The sequence below is a fragment of the Cryptomeria japonica genome, chromosome 7 (assembly GCF_030272615.1).
Source record: "Cryptomeria japonica chromosome 7, Sugi_1.0, whole genome shotgun sequence".
NCBI classification, from domain to species: domain Eukaryota; kingdom Viridiplantae; phylum Streptophyta; class Pinopsida; order Cupressales; family Cupressaceae; genus Cryptomeria; species Cryptomeria japonica.
Window position 1 is genome coordinate 697,933,638 of NC_081411.1, and position 20,277 is coordinate 697,953,914.

The 20,277-nt window shown below is 34.3% G+C and overlaps 1 protein-coding gene across 3 annotated transcripts; it reads right to left on the reverse strand.

The window, feature by feature from the left end:
* Positions 1 to 6,917: 6,917 nt before the first annotated feature.
* Positions 6,918 to 10,548, reverse strand: LOC131033062 (cysteine-rich receptor-like protein kinase 10). 3 transcript variants are annotated; one of them, XM_059207720.1, is made up of 7 exons: positions 9,594 to 10,548; positions 9,332 to 9,478; positions 8,636 to 8,763; positions 8,168 to 8,378; positions 7,829 to 8,063; positions 7,536 to 7,686; positions 6,918 to 7,401 (listed from the first exon to the last, which is right to left on the reverse strand). In XM_059207720.1, the coding sequence occupies exons 1-7, from the start codon at positions 10,393 to 10,395 to the stop codon at positions 7,171 to 7,173; spliced, it is 1,905 nt and encodes a 634-aa protein (XP_059063703.1). In that variant the 5' UTR covers positions 10,396 to 10,548; the 3' UTR covers positions 6,918 to 7,170. The 3 variants fall into 3 exon arrangements, with proteins under 3 accessions (XP_059063703.1, XP_059063704.1, XP_057820169.2); XM_059207721.1 differs by having other exon boundaries at positions 9,347 to 9,481; positions 9,594 to 10,547; XM_057964186.2 differs by having other exon boundaries at positions 9,332 to 9,481; positions 9,594 to 10,547.
* Between the last annotated feature and the right edge of the window lie 9,729 nt (positions 10,549 to 20,277).

The window sequence follows — 20,277 nt, forward strand, 5'->3', positions numbered from 1 at the left end:
GTTTGCCTTATAAGGAAAAGTTCACTCACATCGATAAGCAAAAAGCTTATAAATACTTCAGCGACAATAGAAGCAAATGCCTTAAAAATCTGGCTAAAGAATGGATGGTTGCACCACGGGGAGGACAGTCTCAGCTTCCAAAAACACTCCATCGTTCTCTTTTCATCAAAGAGATTTGTTACTTGATTTTGTTACTCCATAGAGTGACAGGAAGTCCTGACTCCACTGAGTTTGAAATGTGGATGTATCTCTTCATTGCCGGTAAACAATTCATTGACTAGGGCCATCTCATCAGCAACTGCATACATGACCAGTTAGTCCACTTCAAAACAAGTCAACGTTTCCATATGATCTCTTACTTGATATATGCTATTGCTAATTTGAGGTCATGGCCAGGGTTGAGTACTAATGGTGTCTTGAATCAAGAAACTCAAGTTTACCATTATTACAAGCAATTGCAACTTGAAGAAAGCTTTGTGTATTTCAGGCGGGTGAATGATGCTTTCACAATGTGGGCAGTAAGGTTATTACAAGGAGACATCGCCACCAGAATATCAAAGGAAGCTGCTAAATTGATAAAGAAATATGGAAGCTTCTTCATCCAGTTTCCGAGATTTACCTATCTTCGAGTAGGAGGATTTGAAGGTTATCCACACAAGCTACCCAGATATGTTGATGATAAGCTCATTTTAGTTTAGCTTTGTTGGCAATTGGTTTCAGTTCAAAAGAAATGCAGAGATAGAAAGAATAGAGGGGTAGCCTTTCCCATTTGTCTCGGGCACTATAGATGTGAGTCAAGTTCAAGAGCAGATGAGACAGAAAAAGCTTTATCCAAAGTCAACTTGTATCCATATCAGATGAGGTTTCCTTTTGATAGTAAGGATTATGTCAAGAGCAGCTTAAAGTTAGGCCCTGGCTATTTTCATTTTCCTAATCACGAAGACTTTTGGGAGGATTGCGAAGACGAATTCGAGGTTAGAAAAAGAGATTGGACCAGGTTAACTTTGAAGCATATGAAAGATTTCAAGATGGATTGGACCATAGAAGGCATTGAAGATGATGGATCTGATTTGATTGATCCTATCTATTTTGAGCAAGTCCAGTCCCAACCACTTCCCAGTTTGAATTGAGCAGGTCCGGAAATGAGAGATGTTAGAGAAAGAACAAGTTTTGTAATCAAGAATTCTGAAGCCTGGATTAAGAAGAAGATTACTCAAATGACTGCTACCAGACCAACAAAGGAAACTCCAAGAAAGAAAGGAAGTCAGCTTGAGAGCTCTACGTCGCTGCATTCTTCCCATACTCTAGCTAGCGATACTCCTTCTTACCAAAATACTCAAGGAAGTGATGGAGATGAAGACCCTCCAAGGAGGAACAATCTTCAAAACACATGTGGTGATGAACCCCGACAAAAGAGGAAGAAATCCAAAGAAAAAGACATAGAAGAAAATTCTATTGCAAGTCAAGTAAAGGATCAAGTTCCAGTGGAAATTCTAGATGACACAAGATTTGATGATGGAATGCATTCCATATCTCCCTCAGTTCCTTTTGAATCCCTACGACAAGAAGCACAACAAAATACTTTAGTCATGGATTCATCATTTCCAAGCAATCCAAGCGATCAATTTGAAGAAATCAGAGAGGCGACTACAACACTGGTAGCAAGGTAGGAAAACATTCAAGAGTCCACAGAAAATTCTTCATTCCCATGGTTAGAACAAAGTCTATTGAAGAAGAGGAGGGTAGAAAAGCTAGTGGTACCTGAATTTAGTAGCATATCTGATCTTTTTGAAAGAGCTGAAAAACCGAAGAAACTCAAAGTATCCTCAAGAATAAAGACTGATCCAAATTCAAGGAATATGTGCTTAGAGATTGCTCAACCCATATCTGAGATGGATACAAATGAAGCCACCTCTGCGGACTTTGTTGTGACAAAGATTGATATGGGACCTTCTTCTCATGAGTCTGATATTCAGAACTTTAATGTGATGGCAGCCAGAATGGTGGAGAGAAGTGAAAAGGATAAGCAATCCAAGGATCAATTGAAACAACAAGTGCACACTTTGTCTTCTTACTTGAGATCCGTAGTTGATACCTCCACTATGCCACTAAGTGTAGATCACCAGCCAATTATATTTACACCAGAAGGAGTAATTGAAAAGAATGTTATGGATAATCTTCAAAAGTACCAAGCCTATGGAAAGGTAACTGAAGGATGGGTAGAAAAGGTCAAAACTCTCGCATGTGAATTCCTAGTCCAAGCAAAATCTATCCATGATGAAGCCTTAATAAAGAAAAATACTATTGAGAAAGACTTGAGGAATGTCAAGAAAGAGGAGGCAGCCTGGAAAGAAATTGTGAATTATTTTAAACAAATGATAGAAATTGGAATGGACACCCTTGCAACCGAGAAAATCTTGCCTAGTAATGAAAAAGATTATCTAGAGATATGGATGGAAAGCATTAACTGGAAACTAGTGATCATAGATCAAGTTTCATCAGAGTTAGAAAAGCTCATGCTTTCATGTGATCAAGTGTGTACCAAACTCCAAGGACAACTCACTACTCTTCTCCCAGATGTGACATTGATGGAAGATTCGCAGGTGTTACAGAATAGCTTCCAGAACATGGTAGATCAACAGCTTTTTAACAAGACAAACTTCAGTGAAAATACCATCGAAAGGTTGATTGATATTTACTCTTCCTTGAGAATTTCTATGCCTCAGACACTCAGCATGGTGACAGAACTAAGTGGCATTCATAGAAACTTGAAGACATGGAAAATAAGGATAGCTAACATCCTAATTCCCAAAGGAAAATCCGTCACTTCAGCCATCAGACTTTTCAGAATATTCAGAGACAAAGGACCTGAACAACATAATGTGCCTATAGAAGCGACAACCTCATCGGCAGTGCAAGGAGTTAGCTTAGAATAAGTGCAGAGTTGCATTTTGTATAGCCTTTATTTTTGTTGTGTTACTCGCATCATGTTTTTGTCTTTCTTGTAAATAACTCTCATGATCGAGTTTCCTTTTCTCTCATCTCTATTTCTGTATTGTAATAAAGGATAATCTTGGCTCTTTTCATATGAGGTAGTTATCCTAAGTTCTCATTTTGGGTAGTTATTCTAAGTAGTTATTTCTCCCAAAATTGAGGAAGTTATTTCAAGTAGTTGAGGAAGTTATAAAGTAGTTGTAAAGGTAGTTAGGGTAGTTACCTCAGGTGGTTACCACTTCACCTATATATACCTCATTATTATTCAATGAAAGGGGATTCCACTTTTTCACAAGCCTTGTATAAGAGACTTGGATAGTATTATTCAAGCAATTAAGCAATAGAGATCAATTTGAATGTGTGTTCAACTTATTCTCATGGGTTATTATCATGTTCTTATGTTTGACTGATGATTACCTTATGCTTTTCCCTTTAACATTGAATGTGAAAAAGTTTATTTCAAGTTGTGGTATCTCAAACTTGATTATATGGAATTTATTTTAATCTAGATTCATACCTTGTATGGCGTTCAATCTTTCTTTATTGTTCGTTCTTTAAATTTTCAAAAAAAAAAAAAAATCCAAATACCCCCATTATACGAGGGAGCTGCCCCTCTCAAACGCAGAGAAGAATTACCATTTCTTTGTGATTCTTCAACTGTTGTGAACGTTTTGTTGCTAATTATAGGGCAAAACAGAGTTTTTCAAGAAAGTTTCTTAAAGCAACAAATCTGTTTACCAACAATACCAAAAACCACTATAGAAGATTATCCAACATAATTTAATATATCTACAGCACTTATAAATCTCTCATTAAAGGTCGTCCTAAGATACCCATGGTACTATGATATATAACCTAACTTAAGATCACATAATTTTATGGTACTCACAAAACCAAAGAATAGAACTACAACACTAGTTGAACTCAAAGTAGAACCATGATTTCCAACCAAGAAGATATGGCTACATAAGTAGATGCATAAAGCTTCCACTAAAACATGATTTGAACCCTCTCATGGAACCATAGTTGAAAACTATAGGTTCAAAAGTAAAACTATCTAAAGAACTCTAAACATCATCTTTCTACGTCACTATAATAAACACATCAATGCACTAAGATAACAAAAATATGCAACCAACAAAATTTGCATCAACACAATAGGAGATCTATGGGTATAAACTATCTGTATCCAATTTATCCATGTAATCTATGGGCATAGATAGCCCACAAAACTACACAACTCATATATTTACATAGTACAACATACAAATGAAACAACACATTACTAACATACAAAATAGAGACAACATGTAGATGCATTGTGACTAAAACACCATATCAAACATTAAAAAAAAAATTATAGACTCATAACAAAGTAACCAAAGTTTAAGAACCCAACAAGGAAATATATATAAATGTTAATTGATGAAGCACACATCAACATTCCCATACTTGAGAAGGCCATGACCAACCTCCTCAAACTGTTCACAAAGCATGCATTCAAATCATGGGTGATAATTGCAAGTTAAATAAGGCCCCAACAATTGGGTGAAATTTTTAATAGTAATGGTGATTATGATGTTTAATTGCAATGTGTATCAAAAATTTCAAGTAACGAGTCATCAAATCTGAATACTTTACTATAGAAAAATGATATAATATTAATGATCTATAAATAAATGGGGATGTGATTTGAAACCATTGAAATAAATCTTAACAAAATTGTTTAATCATTTTCCCTTCTTATGTTTGAATCTATTCACCAAAATGAAGGCATTCAATTGCTAATTTACAAAGATTTACTACTAAATTAACCACTATTTCAAAGTGTGTTACTTCAGGTGAATGAAAAGTTACTTCTATAATATAAATATTTTTTGAATCCATACCATACTTGTGTAACACCATTTATAGCTCTCAAATTTAATAAAATCTCCCTTTTTCTCCTCAAATTTTTGTGTGGGCTTTACAACTTGGATATTTGATGCCTCCTTGTTTTAGGGGGTCTTTTAGTTGTGTGAGAGATTGGTCGAGTGAAAGGTTACTAAGGAATGCAAATACAATTCACTTTTATGGTAGGGCTATTTCATGTCAATGCCTTTTTTGACGTGAATCTTTTAGTTGTGTGAAACATTGGCTGAGTGAAAGGTTACCAAGGAATGTAAATATTCCATGAGTCCCTTTCATGATTATGGTAGGGTTATTTTATGTCACAAGATATTAAGGTTAAATGGGATTAGTTCATCATTACAAGTTAGAGTACCTTTATATGAGGCTTCAAGGCTTAAACCTAATTTTAAAGAATAAATTAAAGATGATTAGATAAGGTGCTAAAGGATCTGGTTAATAACATAAATCACACAATGACTATTTTTTGGATATGTTCTAGTTAAAATATTATAAGGCAATCTATATGTATTTTTCTAATGGACACTTTTAGTCAACTTTCCATGGAATAAGTTAGTAGATCAAGTTGATGTGTAAAATTGTAGGAGAAATCATGACTAAATGATATTTTTTGTTGGATGGGAATCAGTTGGAGTGAGGTTGGAGGTCATTTGTTTATGATTTCTAGAGTTTTCTTCTTAGTGTATTTCAATCAAAAGAAGATCTAAAATTTTTGCGGAGCGTGGAATGTTTGTTTAGAAATTTTGGAGTATATATTATGTCATGAAAATCATCCTTTTACCATCTTTATTATATTTTTAAATAAGTCACATTTGTATTCATCTCAAAACACTTCATTTGTATTTTCTTAGGCTTCTTTCAAAGTAAATAGTTTTTCTTTTAAAAATTTGATTAGTTGCAAGCTTTAAGAGAATTTTGTGTATTTCTAAACCCCTTTTGCATGCTATTGGTATTTTTTCTATGCAAGGATCTTGGATTTATTATGCAAACTATGAAGGCAATTGTGTTTTAGATATTTTTGATACAACTGTCTAGGCCACAATATCTCGGCTTGTACCTCTTTACATCCTTTGGGTTCCCCTTTAGTTTTATTAAAAATTGGAACAAGAAAGTAGGCACAACTAATGAATATTTTATCATGGAGGAATCATGGTTGTTTGATGGGAGATGTGATTAAAAAAAATCAATAGGGAGTAAACAAATTAGACTTAGAGATTTTAAAGGTTAGAGATGTTGCTAAGTTCAGTTGTGATGTTAGTTCCTAGATAAGTGATGACAAAGGGATAAACTCTTGATTTTTTAAGGAGGGTAGTGATGACCATTTGTTACTACATAAAACCAAAATAAAAAAAACAAAGATAATTTTTGGTCTAAAAGGAAAGTACAAATAAGAAGAGATTGTTGATGCCAAACTAATATGCTACATTGGCAATGCTTCTCTTCTTAAGGTCTCTAAGGTTTTCTTTGTCGCCAATATTTTGAAGGTAGATAAGGAGGCAAGTGGGAAACATATGAATTGTGAAGAGGAAAAACTCTAGCTTGCGAGCTAGGTGAATAATTAGAATGTCTTATTTATTTATTCAAGAGGTTGCTTCCACTCATCTACAAATAATGAACTTAAGGAAGGAAATTAAAGAAAAAAAATTTACAATTGAAAGTAATTGATGGTTAATTAAAGAGTAATTGATGCAATTCTAATGACTCTTAGTGGACTATGGATGACCTTGTTTCTCATAAGGGATGGGGTTGATTTTGAATTTTTTCTTTTTCTCACCCTTCCCTTTTCATAAATTTAATTTCAAATGATTAATATATATATTTTTTATTTATATTTAAAAATCTAACTTGAAAAACTAATACAAAGTAAAAAATAACATTAACATTAGCAAAATAATTATATAAAAAATAAATTCGAATCAGATTCTATTTTTTAGTTGAGTAAAATATGAAAAAAAAACACACAAAATTCAAATCATTATATTCTCAATAAAATCGGAAGAGTAAATAGAATTATATTTTTCAGATGAAAATATATATTAAGGAAAAATATTAACACCAACAATTATAAAGCTTTTAATAATTCTTGAATAAAAAAAGTGATTAAGCCTACTGTAAGAAGTTTAAAATGTTGTAGTCATTGTTCATCCCCTCCATTGGCCATAACCATAGATCCCAAATAGCCAATGTAATTATCATGGAAGCATAGCTAGGAGACGAAGCAGATGAAATTGATGGAGAAGTGTTTCTAAGATCTAGATGTAGGTTTATTCATTGTGTAGCATTTACAAACGCTGGCTTTGTGGGATTTGGTAAGTTGGTGATGGAAAATTTTGAAAGCATTGAGTAGATGGTAAACATTGGTGGACGAAGAGACGCCTCTGCTTGTGTACAAAGTAGACCCACATGAATGCATCTAAAACATTCCTCCATTGGGCAGTTTTCAACTATACTTTTATCAATTACATCCACACTATTTCCTCCGCTGTAACATTCCCATGCCTACATAATTGCCCTAGGACAGTGAGAAGTTTTAAAAAAAATAAATCTTATTTTGATATAAAATATAAAACGACTATTGACTATTTCATCTAATATTTAAATTGAATGACACGGAGAAACATCAGTAGGATTACCAATTCTAGAAGGCCTTGGACTCCATCAGAAAGTTGAGAATCTGTATTCTTTCTTCCACTTACAATTTCCAAAAGTACAACACCGAAGCTATACACATCAGTTTTGTCAGACAACTGACCATGCATGGCATACTCTGGTGCCAAATAACCACTGCATATGAAGAAAAAAAGACACTAAATCAAATCAAATTATTATAGTAGAAATCAACCAAAATATTCATTGTGAGAGGAGAAAGAGATGGTGCAAACAAATTGCTTCGAGAGAAAACAAAAATGGTAATTGAAACTCTTACTATGTTCCAGCAACTCGTGTGCTAACATGAGTCTCATCTTCTGGAAACAATCGTGCTATCCCAAAGTCTGCTATTTTGGGATTCATTTGTTCATCTAGCAAAATATTACTTGCTTTCATGTCGCGATGAATTATTCGCGGATGAGAATCATTGTGTAAGAACAAAAGCCCACGAGCTACTCCAATTATGATGTTGAAACGCTTCTGCCAATCTAGCTCTCCACTCCGTTGTGGATCTGAAAACTCAAAACATTTATGTTTTTAGCATTATGACAAAGTAACCTAAACATTTTTATGTAATCGTTTGAATTTTAGTTGTAGATAGAATGAAGTTACCAACCGAATAGTATTTTGTCAAGGCTGTTGTTAACTAAGTATTCATAAACAAGCAAACTTTCTGATCCTTTTGTGCAACATCCAAGAAGATTTACAAGATTTTGATGTTGAATCTTGGCCAACAGCTTGACCTCATTTTCGAATTCTTTCTTTCCTTGTGAAGATTGTAGGGACAGCTTCTTGACTGCTATCTCTCTTCCATCAGGCATAGTGCCCTAAGATTAAAAATATACTATCAGCTGATTTCTAGCACCCATTTTGACTTTTTGAACATGGGTTATAGAGATAATTGTCTCTAGGTTTCTGAATGCTAAGATGAATACGATTTCGTATTAAGTATGAATAGGTTTCAGTCTCTGGTGATAAGCATGTTAACTAAGAAGAATCGAGTCTCTACTTCAATAAATTATATAAAAACAAATTGATATGCAGTTGCACAATAAGAGATCAGATAAATGAAATGTAGTCACACCTTGAACACAGCGCCAAATCCACCCTCTCCAAGCTTGTTATCCTCATGGAAATCTCTAGTTGCAGCTGTTAACGTTTTCAAATTAAATATTATTTGATGATGCAGATCAAAGGGCCAGTCTACTTCACCTGTATTACAGAACAGAATTAGAGAGAAAAAGAACTTGGGATTTTAAATAGAATTGCAAGAGTTTAAAACAGAGTTAATGAATAATGACACTTGCATTGGGGATTTGAGAAAAAAAAAAGGCATGGTTCTGATACTTGCAAGTTTTTAATAATGTCAATGGTATGTATATGTCACACCGCAATCCTTTGAAATAATGATAAAATCCAAACAGATCAACTTTACCTTCACTGGTCCAAGGTAAATAGGACGTTCTTATCAATCACATTATATCAATCAAATATCCATCAAAATTTTATAAAGATACAAAAGACAAAGCGACCAACTTTTACTTCACCGGTCTAGCTTAAAAGAAAGGTCTTATCAATCACTTAATATCAATTAAGTCCTATCACTTTATCAACCTGTATCACATTTTACTTATAATGATCATTTCTACCCGCTGAAAGTAGTAGGTGGCTGCACCACTCACCTGCCCTTTCCAATTCGTGATTGATTGAGATATCTTTCTGAAAGGAAAAAATTGAAAAATTTGATTCCAAATGTCAAAGAAAAGAGAAGTTAACATACCTCCTAATTCAATACCTTGGAATCCACCCTCCCCATATTTTGCAGGCTTCAATTTTCTGCGCATAGTAAGCAGCCCTCCTACCAACAACACGAGGATTATGAAGCCACCAAGAGAACCCAGAATTATGGGTATTTTGTTTGAAGACTCTTCTGCATGGAAAACCAATTTCGAATTTCACTCAATGAAGAATAAATATAACACAATAAATCACATGGCTCAATAAAAGGAAAACCCAAAATTATAAGTTAGTATGATTAGTACTTGATGAAGGTAAAATTGTTGATGATGGAGGTGGTGATGCAGAATCATAGAAAGGATAATTTTGATAGATAGCCAAGCAAGTTCCAAACCAACCCACACCTCCAAGACGATATCCTCCTTCACTCTTATTCACCAGACCACCAATTCCCCTGGCCAAACATGCTTTGCAATCCTCACCAGAAATATCTCTTTCACACTGAATGAGACCATAAATCTTGGTAATCTGGGAATACCCAGAAGTGAAACCAGAGGCATATAGAATAGACGACTCGCCCACTTTAGCCAACAAATTGGAGAAGAGTTGCTTAATGGCCAAACTAAAGGCAGCAGGATTTGTGGCGTTCTCACCATTTATACGGTATAGCTCGGTGGTGTTATCCAGTTTTCCAATGAAATTGGAAGTATCATAGCGCAGGTAGCACTTGTCGTTAAAGAAAACTACTGCGTGTGCCTCATGTGCACACAATCTTAGTACCGTGGAATTTATCTCCATCGAGCAAGCGTAGCATTTCTCAGCTGTCAAATCTCCCCTGCATTGAAGAAGGCCGTAAATGTGATTTGGGCTTTGCCCAGAGACACTAGTATTGAAACCGCCAGATTGAAATGCGTGGTGGACAAGATTATCGACAACTATATTTCTGTTTTGCTCCATTTTACTTCCCTCTCTGATCTTGCCTGTGCTGTTGCAAAACGTATCCGCTGCCTTGCATAGACGTAGGCACGGAATAATTAACAGCAAAGAAATAGAGAAATAGAGGAAAACATTCTCCAAGGACGAACTGGTGAACTTCATCTTTTCCATAACTCCACCTCAAATCCCAAAAGAGATGTACTGTGCGAGAAAATGTCTTTCCAACCGGAGGTTTCTTTCTTCTCTGTGGGAAAAATGCTTTTAGTACGTTTACAGGATTTTTTCCTTGTTAGGTTTGTGGTTGAGAAAAAGCCAGGCGTACAACACTAAGGCGCGCGTAGTCCATTAATACATAGAAGTATCTTGTTTGGTACGGCTTAAATCACTCACTTAAGCTTACATTTTAAAGCTTAAAAGTGTTAAATGCTCAGAGTTGACTGACATTTTCTTGGCTTAATATGTTGTTTAACGTGTGTGGTCACACTAAGAATACACTTCTAGCCTTAAAAGTGTTAAACATTCAGGATTAAATAACATTCTCTAGACTTAATATGTTGCCTAGTGAGTAGGGTTTAAGGCTGACCCATTTTTAGAGGTACTTTTTGATGTTATATTGCTACATCACAGTGTTAGATTTACTTGTTGGGTTCACTTTACTATTTAATGCGTTCAGAGTTTTTTACTATAGAGAGATACTATCTTCCATCCTTTGGGCATCATCTTTTCAAATATTTAAGAGCATCATGCTTTTTTTTAACTTATTATCCTTTTTCTATCAATATCTATGGGACTTGTTATTATTTTAATTATACTATTATGTGTTCATATTCTTAGATGCCACATGGGGATTATATTTTCAATTTACTATCGTGTGTATTTATATGAATGTTTTTCATAATTAAAGCTCTAATTATCATTTCTCATTGTTCACAATGAGAGAACCTTACTATCTTGACGACATCTCTACCCCACAAATGTTTACCAAGACTTATCATTCTAAATGTTTGCATGACCATCACATGATGTGTTTGTTATTGCAGGTACTACACATGATTTCATGATTAAATGCTTATCTATCTAGATTAAATTTAGTTTTATGTATGATTTCCCCCTCTAATTACTTGCATCCTACAAATAAAACTAATTGATGGGGTAACATATTGTCACTATGATGTCTATTTCAAGTTATTAGGTATTGATGGATGCTACAGAGCCTCATTATCATGTCTAGTCACATATGGTCAAAGCAAAATGGTGTGCCCCACTTTTAGGATTATTGGGTCTCCAAACTCAATATTTTTCAGCATTCAGCATATTGTATTAGTTATGTTAAAAAATATGTCAAGAATTTAGAGATAATTGTAAAATAGTGTTACTTGAGTAATTTTCTTTGTATATTCACTTTTCAAAAAAAAAAAAAAAAAATCTATCATTTTTTCGTCACTTCTCAATAAGTTTTCTATTATTTTTCTACTATTTGTAGTGAGTGACCTTTTTCTATGATACATAGCTTTTACTATAACTTTACCTTTTTTAGGATTTCTTACAATTAGATCATCAACTTCAATATCTCGAGTGTGGAGATTTTTTTATATTTTTTTCATGGACATTTCATTTATTATTATCATTTTAGTTATGTTGACATAAATTTAGACCTACATTTTACTATATAGAATGTTTTTTAGATAATCATCAAAATAAAATTTCTTTTTTTCAAATAGGTGATATGATGTGAAGTAGAATACAAAATCTCATTCTTTATTTGATCTAGCTTTCTACTTTTCTTCATGTTTCTAATAGAGTTTTTTAGTTTTGTCTATCTTATTTATTAAATGATTAAAAAATGTGCAATACTAAGAAATATTATGTATTATACATTTTAGAAAGATAACTTTTAAGATTATAGAAATGGAAAATCTCCCCTTCTAGTGACTTATTTTGACAACTACATTCATGATATAAAGTTGACTATTTTGTATTTGTTGGTAAATAGATTTGTCACTGCGATCGTTAACATGAAACTGACCCTGTTTGCCCGATAAGCAGTGACAAATGTTCCAACAGTTGGAGAGATTGTTCTATGAAACACGATCTTCCGCTGCATTTGAGAGGGGCAACTCCCTCGTATGATAGGGGTATTTAGGATTTTTGTGTACTTTTAACCGGAAAGTACACAAAGGAGAAAACGTAAAACTAAAAATAAATAAAGATAGAAACCCCAACAATAGACATACGACCATAAACTGAGATTTCTCAACATTGCAACCAATTACAAAGGGGAGTTTATAAGGTAATATGCTTAGCCATGAGATGACGATAAAGAAGAATGACAAATCTCAGTGTATAGAGAGATAAGATACTTCAACACATTCAAACAGAGATACCAAAGGTTGCTTGTGCATCATCACATCAATTGTACAAATTACATATGCATAAAAAGACTACCAATTTAACATACAAGAAATCGGCAATGATAACACATGAATACATTTAGAACACACGAACTAAGACGTATTCTTCATTATCCTTTTGGAAATATACAAGTCCAAAATCCTTTCTATACATAGTGCAAACCAAAATGTCATTACAAGTTTATCCTGGAATTCCAGCAGAGTTTTCCCCTTTGTCAAAAGTCCCCCCTATATTACAAATAGCCTTGTATTTATAGGCTTCCCAGAATAACCACCTTAGTAACTAACTTTAATCATGGGTTAATAACTAACTCTTTTCTGTGTGAATTTCAAAGAGTTAATAACCTACACACTTATGTGCAAAAAAACTCAACTTCCTAACCTTTAGTTACAATAAGTGAGTTAAATCAATTTTACAAAAGAACATCTTGAAACATAAAACTTTAGATAAAACTTTTAAGTTAGGATTGCAACGAGGTTCTTATCCAACTTTATTTTATTCATTCGCCAATTTCCTCACGACTCGAACCTTGACTCTTATACTTGATTCTGCACAAATGTTCAAGAGATGAACATAAGCCACATCATTTGAGTTGTTGCATATACTCTTAAACTCATATTTTTATGTGATATACGAGCACCAAGTGGACACATTCACCAATGTCTTTTCTCGTTCTTACAAGGGTTTAAATGATGCCATCCTCTCTGGTATAAACATAAGTGCTTGTCCACAACTTTGAGCCATTTCTCAAGAGATGTAATTGGCAAGACTTTGATCCTTTTCATAACACAACAAAACCATCCTCATCTTTACATAACTTTGAGGCATATGCATATCTAGAATAAGATATTGATATCCCACATGAGTTTACTACAAAATTGGTTGAAGAGATCCATGGTTATTCTGTCAAATGATGAATGCCCACATGCTGGTTCAAAGCTTTCAATTTGGCCCAAGGTGTTCTGAAACCTTCGCAATAGAACAATTTTGTGCATATCTAGAATTCCATGTGAGCTTATTTTATGAAGGCATTTTGTCAAACGTGTCACCTGTAAAGTCTCTGCAATCCTTTCCTATCATTCATTGTTACCATTGATGCATTTATTCAAATAAATCATGTGTCTCATTGATGCTTCCAAGGTTCGCAGTCGTGTCTTCTGAGCATTTCCAGTTAAAATTTTGACAAAGGAAATACCTCTCATTATGCTATTTGAATGTCCATAGTCTATTCTAAAGCTACCATTTTAGCATAGGCAATGGTTGTGGAATTTGGTTTTACGTCTGCCAATTGCATTTGCTGAAGTTTCTAAAGGTTTTTCAACAAATTCATTTTTCATATGTCCTTCAATCGGATATTTAATGAGATGACATCTATTTGAGGTGGTCTATTAAATGCCTGTGTTTTGCTTTAATTCATACATTTTGAGAGCTTCCTTGCAAACTCCATTCCGTGCATATCCTGCATTCATCGCATTCCATGAGACCACATTTCTTTGGTCATATAACGTTATATCTTGCATTCTATTAGACTGTTAGTGTACCTTGTTTATACTTCTACGCTCACATTCATGTCTATCTGGGCAGATGTAATTCTATTTTCTTTTATTAGAGATTATGTCGTGGACCAATTGATTCTATCTTATCGTTGGTAGGGAGGATGCTGGAAAAGGTTGTGGAAATCGGTGTCATGAGACCATGTTTCTTTGAGAGATTTTGTCAAACAATTTGTATGTGTTGTCTATACTTCCACGTTGCCTTTCAAATCTGCCAAAACAGTTCACATGCGTTGTCTGGGCTACAAAGGTTTGCAATGTTGAAGTGCATTGTTTGTGCAATTAAATTCTGCTTGCATGAAGATCAGTATATTGCTGGCAATTGTGAAAAATATATAGCGTTCTAAATGGGTGTCTGAAACCAATTGGAATTTGGCTTGTTTGACTGCTGGGAGTTTCCTGTAACAGCCCTGTTCAAGTCTAAGCTGAGTCAATGGTGTAAAATAAATTGATTGGAATGACTCCTCCTTCGTAAGATACGAAAAAAAAAATGAAGTTCATTGAAGGTCGTTGGTACGAGCTTTGTTTTCTCTTTCAGCTTTGGACTTTGTCTTTACGCTAAGTTTGATTACTTAGTCATTTTCAGTAACTCCATTTTGTGTGCATGAAGATCAATTTTCATAGCCATAAGATGGCATCTCTATGAGGCACTATGTCAAATGGTTTGTAGCTTGTCTATGCCTTCCATATTTCGCATACATATTTACATTTCATGGCATGTGAATGTTGCCTTAATCTGCAATTATGTCTTCCAGTGTAACTGTAACTTTAACATTTGATGAACTCCCTCTCTTCTTCAATTCATTTTGAATGCTCATATCCTGTTGTTTGCAGCCTTCTTTTAATTTTCTTTTTAAAATATTCTTCTTTGATAAAATCTATAAGAGGTTAAGAATGCTAAAAAACTGAGCATTTCTAACCTTCTTGATAAAGTGGAGCCCACAAGGTTAAGAAATGAGGTTAGAAATGCTCAATTTTTTAGCATTCCTAACCTTTTTTTTGTGATAGGTTAGAAATATGGGTTAGAAATGCTCAAAATCTTGACAAAAGGTTAAGAAATGAGGTTAAGAATGCTCACTTTTTGAGCATTTCTAACCTTCTACTTCAACAAGTTATCCTTTAGACCTTGGAAACCATTTTTCATTGAGAATGAATCAAGGAAGAATGCCACTGATGACTGAAGATGATTTTATTATCGCAAATGACCAAACATATTGAAATAATTTAAAATATTAAATTATCATTTGAGAAATAATTTAAATATTTTAAATATATCGCTTTGGCTGGAGAAAAATGGCATAACTTTCAAACGGTAGGGAGTTAGGTCCTGAAAATTGAAATACATGTCAATGAAAGGGAAAAAGGTCCACACAATTATTTACACCTCATGATGAAGCCTAGGATGAGATATTTAATCATTTTAGGGGCAACAGACACCAAAAATTAAAAGTTTTAAATATGATAAAGTATGAACTGGGTTCAGGTGAAAGTTGGCCACATGATACAAAATGATGTTTAGATCCTGACTGTCAAGTGATTTCACTCAATTTGTAATAATTTTCAAAATTATTTCATTTTCATATTCTGACTAGTAAGGACCTTGGATTGCGTGTTCACTGTTTATGCAAAAACAACTATTGGATCTTTACTCGACATTGAGACTGATTTGAAGTTCAAATTTTATGTAGACCAAATATGGGGGCAACAGATGGCTTTGACTAGGGACAAGGACTACAAAGGACGCAAGATGAACTCAAAATCTCTAGTTCGCAGGCTAGTGCACTATTCATTGGGCAATAGAGTCACAGAGGAAACAACATAGGGAATAGATAGAGAAACCAGACACAAACCAAAAATGGGATGAACACAAAAAAACTCCAACTAAAGTATGTACATGGTAGCCAAGCCCACCTCAAAGCTCTCCATGATTATCATACAAAACCATTCATGGGCTGAGAGAAATAGGCATCTTTGTGGAATAGTGGAGTGCATCCATGTAATACATGTAAGCTCAGCAGGCTGGCAAGATCAACATGTAGAAGATGAGAAATGAACCAAACAACCATATCTCATCATAAATCTGTGAGCTCTCTTGAAAGATTTGGGTACCATTTTGAACATTATTGGCAATTTGTGGAATATTCCCAAGTATACCTATATCCTCTATTTGAAGATCCCTCTGATAGTAAGTTTTGAAATAAATTAATCCACGAATTAGACAACATTCATATAATTTGTGATGTGAAGAAACTTAAGTAGACGCAACCATTGAATCAGGTTCATAACTATCAGCTTGAAAATCACCTGTAGAAATGCACTCATCCGAGAATAAAGGATTGAGACACACACTTTCACCATAGGAGAAGTCATCATTTGAAGCCTTCAAACACCAATCTGTAATACAAACATTATGAGAATTAACCTCATTGGCTTCCTTCATTAGATCATCCATTACCTTATTTATCTTTGCATTCCTGGTATAGTTCCCAAAACTATCCTCTTTGATAGGGGTGTCTTCTTGATCTAAAGATTCAAAAGGAGGATTTCTTTGAACCTTGCATACTTCATAAGGCATAGATTTAAATTCCATCAAGATAGGGACATTTGTTGATAAACATTCATAGATTTCATTTTCAACCTGCTCATAGACATCTGCATTACTTTTTGTGTTCTCCTATCTCAATGATTTCTCTTCATCAAACTCTTCATGAAATTTGAAAACTTCATACTCAGGTGGCATGTATGATAAAGAGTGGATGCTTGATGGTTCATCCTCTTTCACTTGGGACTGATCTGTAACTTCAGTAAAAGTCTCCATTTTTGGAGATAACGAATATGTCTGCAAAATTTTACTTATGGTTGCTTCTTCATTGGTCATATCCATACAAGGTTGTCCACTATGTATCCTACCTTTGGTTTCCTCGGAAAAGTTTTCATCTTCAATTGCTAGTGATGGATGAATGAGAACATCTTCACCACATAGAAAGTCATTGTCAGAAGAATTGAGACACCAAGTTGGAATGATAACTATAGGAGATTCTTCTTTATTCCTCTCATCTTCAACATTTTCTTGAAGCTTGAACTGCATGGAAGTCTTGAAATCATTTATTCCTCCTTCAAGCTTTTTGTTCTCAGGTTCATTGAAGACTTCTTCCTCACTCTGATAATATTCATAATGCTCATGGCATACAGGAACACAATCTTCTTTCTTTATCTCACTCACCTTTTGATCTTTCTCTTGAAATGTGTCCTTAGATGTGATTTCATCTTCTTCTATGTATACACACTCTAATGAGCTTCTTTCATTAATTTTCTCACAGGAATTTATATCAATGAGAAAATGATTCTCATTCTCATCTTTTTGTTTAGTCTTTTGTAATGTTTGAAGAAGAGAAGGATGCACTTTGGCATGATCAAGTTTCCTATTTCCATAGAAGCTTTCCAAAAAATTGATATGTGAATCATCAAGAATCTTATTTTGTTGCAAAATGGGTGGAGGAGAATGAGCATCGGCATTATTATCCATTGTTGATTCAAGAATACAATCATGAGAAAAAATTTGGTTCTCTCTCCCATCTTTTTCCTCAATCTTTTGCAGTCTGGAGTAGAGAAGGGTTAATTTTATGAGGATCAAGTTTCTTTCCATTGTTGAAATACTTAAAAAACTTGACTTGTTTGGGATCATCGTGACTTTGATTATGTTGAGCAACTAGTTTAGGAAAAACATCACTATTGTCTTCATCTCTCTTGATTGTTGATTTGGGTAAATGATCATAAGCAAGAAAACCGATCTCCTTTCCATCATTTTCTTCAATATCTTGCAACACTTGACATAAAGAGGGATGAATCTTATCAGGAGTAAACTGTATACCACCATAAAATCTCTTCAAGAACTCAACTTGCATGGGCTCATCAGAAACTTGCTTCTTTGGATATACATAGTCTTCATCGTCACTTTCGCTATCACTTTCCAGCTTTCCTTTGTACCAAACCATTGTTCTAGATTCGATCTTTCAGACAGAGTCGCCAAACCTCATTCTGAAGAAGGTACCCTGAAATATCTGAGGAACAAAGCACACTAGTATGTCGTTCCCCAGCAGAGTTGCCAAAAATCTATTGGTAAACAGATTTGTCACTGCGGTCGTTTACCTGAAACTGACCCTGTTTTCCCGATAAGCAGTGACAAATGTTCCAATAGTTGGAGAGATCGTTCTGTGAAACACGATCTTCCTCTACATTTGAGAGGGGCATCTCCCTTGTATGATAGGGGTATTTAGGATTTTTGTGTACTTTTAACCGGAAAGTACACAAAGGAGAAAACATAAAACTAAAAAGAAATGAATATAGAAACCCCAACAATAGACATACGACCATCAACTGAGATTTCTCAACATTGCAACCAATTACAAAGGGGAGTTTATAAGGTAATATGCTTAGCCATGAGATGAGGATAAAGAAGAATGACAAATCTCAACGTACGGAGAGATAAGATACTTCAACACATTCAAACTGAGATACCAAAGGTTGCTTGTGCATCATCACATCAATTGTTCAAATTACATAAGCATAAAAAGACTACCAATTTAACATATGAGAAATCGGCAATGATAGCATATGAATACATTTAGAACACACGAACTAAGACGTTTTCTTCATTATCCTTTAGGAAATATACAAGTCCAAAATCCTTTCTATACATAGTGCAAATCAAAATGTCATTACAAGTTTCTCCTGGAATTCCAGCAGAGTTTTCCCCTTCTATCAAAAGTCCCCCCTACATTACAAATAGCCCTCTAAATGGGTGTCTGAAACCAATTGGAATTTGGCATGTTTGATTGTTGGGAGTTTGTTGTAACAGCCCTGTTCAAGTCTGAGTTGAGTCAATTGTGTAAAATAAATTGATTGGAATGACTCCTCCTTCGTAAGATATGAAAAAAAAATGAAGGTCTTTGGCACGAGCTTTGTTTTCTCTTTCAGCTTTGGACTTTGTCTTTACGCTAAGTTTACCTAGTCATTTTCAATAACTCCATTGTGTGCATGAAGATCAATTTTGACAGCCATAAGATGGCATCTCTGTGAGGCACTATGTCAAATGGTTTGTATCTTGTCTATGCCTTCCATATTTCCCATACATATTTACATTTCATGGCATGAGAATGTTGCCTTAATCTGCAATTTTGTCTTCCGGTGTAACTGCAACTTTAACATCTAATGAACTCTCTCTCTTCTTCATTTCATTTTGAATGCTCATATCTTGTTGTTTGCAGCCTTCTTTTAATTTTATTTTTTTTCTTTTTAAAATATTTTTCTTCGATAAAATCTATAAGAGGTTAAGAATGCTCAAAAACTGAGCATTTCTAACCTTTTTGACAAAGTGGGGCCCGCAAGGTTAAGAAATGAGGTTAGAAATGCTCAATTTTTTAGCATTCCTAACCTTTTTTTGTGATAGGTTAGAAATATGGGTTAGAAATGCTCACTTTTTGAGCATTTCTAACCTTCTTGACAAAAAGTTAAGAAATGAGGTTAAGAATGCTCACTTTTTGAGCATTTCTAACCTTTTGCTTCAGCAAGCTATCCTTTAGACCTTGGAAACCATTTTTCATTGAGAATGAATCAAGGAAGAATGCAACCGACAACTGAAGATGATTTTCATATCGCAAATGACCAAACATAGTGAAATAATTTAAAATATTAAATTATCATTTGAGAAATAATTTAAATATTTTAAATATATCGCTTTGGCTGGAGAAAAATGGCATAACTTTCAAACGGTAGGGAGTTAGGTCCTGAAATTTGAAACATGTGTCAATGAAAGGGAAGAAGGTCCACACAATCATTTGCATCTCATGATGAAGCCTAGGATGAGATATTTAATCATTTTGGGGGAAAAAGACACCAAAAATTGAAAGTTTAAAATATGATAAAGTATGAACTAGGTTCAGGTGAAAGTTGGCCACGTGAAACAAAATGATGTTTAGATCCTGACTGTCAAATGATTTCCCTCAATTTGTGATAATTTTCAAAATTATTTCATTTTCATATTCTGACTAGTAAGGACCTTGGATTGCGTGTTCACTGTTTATGCAAA

Bases quoted from the DNA above. Each gene is read 5' to 3' on its own strand.
- LOC131033062 (XM_057964186.2), bottom strand. From the start codon at position 10,395: ATGGAAAAGATGAAGTTCACCAGTTCGTCCTTGGAGAATGTTTTCCTC. The intron at 8,379-8,635 runs GTGTGACTACAT...TTTTAATCTTAG, and splicing joins GATTTGGCGCTGTGTTCAAG to GGCACTATGCCTGATGGAAG. The intron at 8,064-8,167 runs GTTGGTAACTTC...TTGAGTTTTCAG, and splicing joins CCTTGACAAAATACTATTCG to ATCCACAACGGAGTGGAGAG.